Here is a 5,175-nt window from a genome sequence, read left to right as displayed (position 1 = left end):
TGATATCCAATAAATCGATTTATACAGATGCAACAAAGTAAAGGTCCTTTGCATGTTTCTTTCATGCCCATTAGTTCTACCTATGTCACATGTCACTGAAAAACAATGTATATTGCAGCAAAGAACGTCACATCTTATAGCAAGTACAGTGTCAAGAATATTGGATGAACTGGCTGGTTACAGTGTCCTGGTAAACCATCCATGGCTTCTAAGTGGTCACTTGTTTACCACGGCTCTGTGTATCCTAGCAACAATTTCAGGATTGGGTAAGAGTGCGGCAGCCTGAGCCAGCTGAGGCAGCAGAGTGTAGGTGGACGTGCGCAGGTACTGAAAGAGGTCCTGGAAGCCCTGGAGATGAGCAAGCACCTGGGGTGGGACTCCCAACGTCCGCCCGAGTCTCCTCAACATGTTCCTTCTGTCAGCAGAGTCGAGTAGAAGAGACAGATCCTGGACGGAGTCATAGTCGAGCATTTCAATACTGTGACCTGGACAGAATCAGGATTGTATAAGTCACTCAGCTGCATGACTTCAAACTTGCTCCATGCATTTTTAGGCCGCTCACCAATGGACCCTGCTTGACTACTTTCAATTAACCTGCATGTATGTGCATTACAAATGTTATGGCTTGAGGATAACATACGTACCTTGAGCCATCTCCCATATTGTCTGTAGTTTTTGCTCCATCTGTTATTGACAAAAGCAAAAAGAAGTAACACAAAGGTCAATTTATAAGGTATTATAGTACACTGCCATAATTATGTGATTTAAATGGATTTATATGGTAATTTGAAAATGTATATACTATTAATATCTATCTTTTACATAAACAAACAATTTTGTGATGTGAAAATAATGAATATGCCCCTCTTCTCTGTTTCACGTGATAAAAGAAATGAAAACACTGAGATAAAGTTTGGATTCTCATATGAATAAGGAATTCAGCTCTCATGGAGACAGGATTCTGTGTCTATTGTACATCTATTGTTGTTACTATTTGACCACCCCTACCTCTTCTGTGGTGTAGCAGCTTCTTTGCTGAACCTCCTCTGCAACGTTGTCTGTCTTCTGCCTGGAGGGCTTGATGTTGGTGGTGACATTAATCACAATAGAAGTAGGAGGAGGAGGAGGCGCCTCATTCTCATGACTCCTGAGAAGAGACGTAGTAAGTGTAAATGCGAAGGTAGGGAACGGCAGAGATGAACTGTGCGTGAAGCATTCAAAATACAGCACCTTGAGTATTCTTCAGGTCCCTGTGAAGGGACGTCTGATTGTTTCACTGCTCTCTCTGTGACACTTGGTGAAGTTGTAGCAGAAAGTTGTTCCTCAGGCCCAGGACGACACTCTGGAACCTGCTCTGAATGTAGCAAAATAAATAAATAAAAGAGTGTATTTTAATTTACCCAAGCAAACATGTGACAGATGGGAAGGAAAAGCAGAAATAGCAACCATTGTGTAACTCACTGAATCTCTTAGATGTCAGTACGAACGCCCACAGCAGCAGAGCAATGACAAACATTGAGGAAGCTGTCGCTGAACCAATCAGGACCACGGATATTTTTTCTTCTTCTTCATTGAATGAAAAAAAAAAAAAAAAAAACACTAATATGTTAACTCAAAGAAAGTCCAGAGAAGGAACAAACTTGTTTGAGTAAACTCACTCTTCTCCTCAGGGTCTTTGACATTTCCTCTGGACTCAGTGATGTCAGTCTCTGTCAGAGAAGAAGAGCATCACTGGAAAAATCAACAACCAATAAAATCTAATTATACATAACAAACATCACCCTGTCACCCAGTCTGTGGTTTATCTCTCGATCTTACTTGCTTTAAAGGTCTGAGATTTGAAAAGCAAACATTCTTTATGGACCGTGTCATGCCGGTAACAGGGTACGCAGAATATCTCCACTTCTCCGACCATGCTCTTCAGTTCATAATACCTGCAACGACAGCACTTACATTATAACAGATGCACATCATGGTCAGATAAAGGAGGATTACACTGGCACTGATCGGTGCCTGGGAGGCACTTACCCTGGGAGGCACTGTCCACACAGGGCATCAGTAGTGGGGGAGCATGGCGTCCTCTGCAGGCGGTTCAGCAGATTACACTTGGTGCATCTTGAGCAGGGAGCGACACCTGAATGTGAGCTGAACTTCCCGTCCTCACACGGTGTGCAGACTCCGTCACCACCATCTCCAAATCCACAATCCTGAGAAGGATGCACATCATGGATTTCGAAATAAAGAGACTAAGGGGGAAATGTTTGTTTTTTTTATTTTATTTTATGACCGCTGTAATAATAGTGTTACCTCTGAGAGCTGCTGTCCAGGCTCACATGCAGGGCAAGCAACACACGTGCCATTAGCGTGCAAGAACTCTGTCTGATCACAGCTCTGCTCTGACTGCACCTGCACACACCAAACCTGAGGGGAAAAAAAATTAAACACACAAATCACCCTGCAACAAAAAAACCTTACCTAACAGAATATCAGCCCAATGTAATCAAATATCAGACAAAGTAAACAGGCTAAAGAAGACTAACAAGTAAAACAGGAAGTACTTCAATTCAAATCAGCTTGTTTAAATATGTCCTAAAGTTACAGGTGGCTTCTCTGTAATTAACAAATAAACAAACAAGCAAATGAATATGGCTAAAAACCTTTTTTGGAAACAATGACCGAATATTATATGATTATTTGTTCTGTTTTCAGGGACACTATGACAAACTAATGTTACTCAATGGGCAGATGTACAGTATATGTACCGACTATACTTGATCATCATTTATGAACTAATGTGTAGAATCATTTCTTTAATGTAACCTTTATTTATACATGGAGGATCCTTGAGAGCGAGCTATTATTACATTACATTATTACAATAATGTATGTCAAAGTAAACCGACTGAAGGTTGGACTTACCACAAGCAAGGCAGCACACACACCAGTCCCCTTGTGCAAAATGTCCATAGTCGTTCTTAAAGGAGTTACTACACTGAAAATGCAGCAGTATGAAAAACAAATTGTATTATTTTATAAAATGTATTATATATATATATATAACGCAGTGTTCAGATTAGACTTTGCTCACATACTGAGAGGGTAAAGTTACACTGAAATAGCTAAAATAGCACAGAGAAGCAAAAATACAAATAAAATAAAATGAGTTTTAGAAGTTTCAAGCTGTCCAGCAAATTTGCTCAGATGTGTTCTTGTGGTGTGTCTTGCCTCCCTTCAGCCAAGTGAGGTAGAGAGAGGTGGGAAACGTTTTTTGGGAATCCCCCTCATTCTACATCACATGTGACGCAGGCGAGGTTCCCCGCCGGACCTCTGACCAATGAAAACCAGCGTCTGTGCAAGACTTTCCCACCCCCACCTGGGCACCTCACGTCACACCTGGTCTTCTTATGTTCCCTCTGGGGGAAACCTCTCGTTTGGGCTACAGCCTCTCAGACATGGAGAGGAGGAGGAGGAGGAGGAGGAGGGAAGGGGATTTAACTGCATGAATAAGACCCTTGTTAACAAACCCTCTTCCTAACAAAGATACTTTGTGTGAGCGTGTTTGCAGTGAAGAGAAATAAAAGCGGTTAGTACCTTGACCGCTATTATTTTGTCATCTGACTGACTCACCCCGTTGAGGAGACACAGGCTACAGGTGCTGGTGTGGATCATAAAACGTCTCTCACACAGAGGCAGACATAATTATATACAATATACAGTTTGACCTCTTTGTGGTAGCATAGAGCCATAAAACTGAGAGCAACATCATGTCTGCCCTTGTTCAACCATTCCCTGCACCTTGACAGGATATTATGGGTATATAAAAGGTGGTTATTGTCATACTTTTTTTCTTTTTTTGTTGCGCTGTGAATTGTTCAGGCTCCAAGGAAGTCTATGTGCTATGTATAGATTACACGTCCAACCAGGTCTCCAGAGCTGAGAAGACACGGCCAACGTATTTCACATCAAACAGGAAAGCTAATTAGATTTGTTTGAGGACTTTTTGCTCGAGGATAATGTAAAGCACACGAGGAGGGAATGAAGATATCACTGTTTGCAGACAATGTGTGCCCTCGCACATTGAACACAGAAGTCCATATTTGACCTAAACAAAAAAAGGGCATTGATATGATGATGATCTCTCTGCATCCATAACTCATGAAGGACGGAATATAAAAGAGGAACCTTACACAACAGCCCTACATATACCGTCATTGTTATATAGTGTCATATCTGTGTCATCAGCAGAGGAAGGTGTGTGCCATGGCGGACTATTTCCCAACACCCGGCAGTCTGTTTTGTTTTTATTCTTTAAGCTTTGCCGAGAAAATGGTTCACACTAAAACTGTCTTTAAGCTACTGAAACGACCACCATGAAAACCCAGGTTTTTTTTTTACAGACTGAGCATAAATGCTTCAATATGTCACTGGGAGAACCTTCAAGATAGACTTATTCCAAAGGTTTCACAAAATCATGCTTCAAACGTTATCGCTCTTGTTAGTTATGTTTATTGCCGTGTGATTAATGAGTAACTCAAAGAACCAGAGAGGGAGGGCGTGGAGGTCTTCTTATAGAGAAATAAGGTGACACCAGTCGGCACTCATGGCTCAGCCAGCGTCTCCTGAACTCGTGTTGATGTCCTTTTAATCACACATTTCTTTAAAATCTGGATTGGATCATCGCAGGACAGAGACAATGGTAGGTTGGAGTTATTTATTTATTTATGAGGACACACACACACACACATACAAGTACTTCCTGTTCCTTCACACAATGGTGCTGAAAAATATCCCTTTGATCACCTTTCAGCAGCTGAGCACCTGAGTGACGGCCCTGTGTTTCTGTCTGCCGTCATGGACTCCCGGTCAATTCTGATCATCTGTGTGTGTACACAGCTGTCAGTGTGTCTCCTGGGTTCAAGTAAGACTTCAAACCAACTCAGTTGTTTTACGGTAGGGCAAAAATATCGTGTGGTACATTCTAACAATTAAATCTGTGTCTTTTCTCTTGTGATTCCAGCTGCTGGTACCAGCCTGTGGGGCAAAAAAGTGCAATTCTTTAGCCGTCCATGCTTGTGTCAGCTCCGACCAGATGCTGCAATACCAGCTCTCAGTGAGCTGAGTGTGTGCATGGTCTTACGCCGCAGTGTTCCAACACAGTGGACAGGTTTTGTCTAC

The 5,175-nt window shown here is 42.0% G+C and overlaps 1 protein-coding gene and 1 long non-coding RNA gene across 2 annotated transcripts; one reads left to right on the top strand and one right to left on the bottom strand.

Annotated features, from left to right (window-relative positions):
* Positions 1 to 1,509: 1,509 nt before the first annotated feature.
* On the bottom strand, positions 1,510 to 3,009 carry LOC131472609 (tumor necrosis factor receptor superfamily member 19-like). The gene is made up of 5 exons (XM_058649972.1): positions 2,920 to 3,009; positions 2,308 to 2,421; positions 2,029 to 2,207; positions 1,819 to 1,934; positions 1,510 to 1,709 (listed from the first exon to the last, which is right to left on the bottom strand). Exons 1-5 carry the CDS (start codon positions 2,965 to 2,967, stop codon positions 1,600 to 1,602), a joined length of 567 nt encoding a protein of 188 aa, XP_058505955.1. The 5' UTR covers positions 2,968 to 3,009; the 3' UTR covers positions 1,510 to 1,599.
* Positions 3,010 to 4,591: 1,582 nt separating this feature from the next.
* LOC131472815 (uncharacterized) lies at positions 4,592 to 5,132 on the top strand. Its single transcript, XR_009242130.1, has 3 exons — positions 4,592 to 4,696; positions 4,808 to 4,918; positions 5,018 to 5,132. It is a non-coding gene; the product is annotated as an uncharacterized LOC131472815 (long non-coding RNA).
* Positions 5,133 to 5,175: the final 43 nt, after the last annotated feature.

Source organism: Solea solea, chromosome 14 (genome assembly GCF_958295425.1).
Source record: "Solea solea chromosome 14, fSolSol10.1, whole genome shotgun sequence".
Classification (NCBI taxonomy): Eukaryota; Metazoa; Chordata; class Actinopteri; order Pleuronectiformes; family Soleidae; genus Solea; species Solea solea.
Note: the sequence above shows the minus strand (reverse complement) of the source record. Positions and strands in the feature narration are given on the sequence as shown.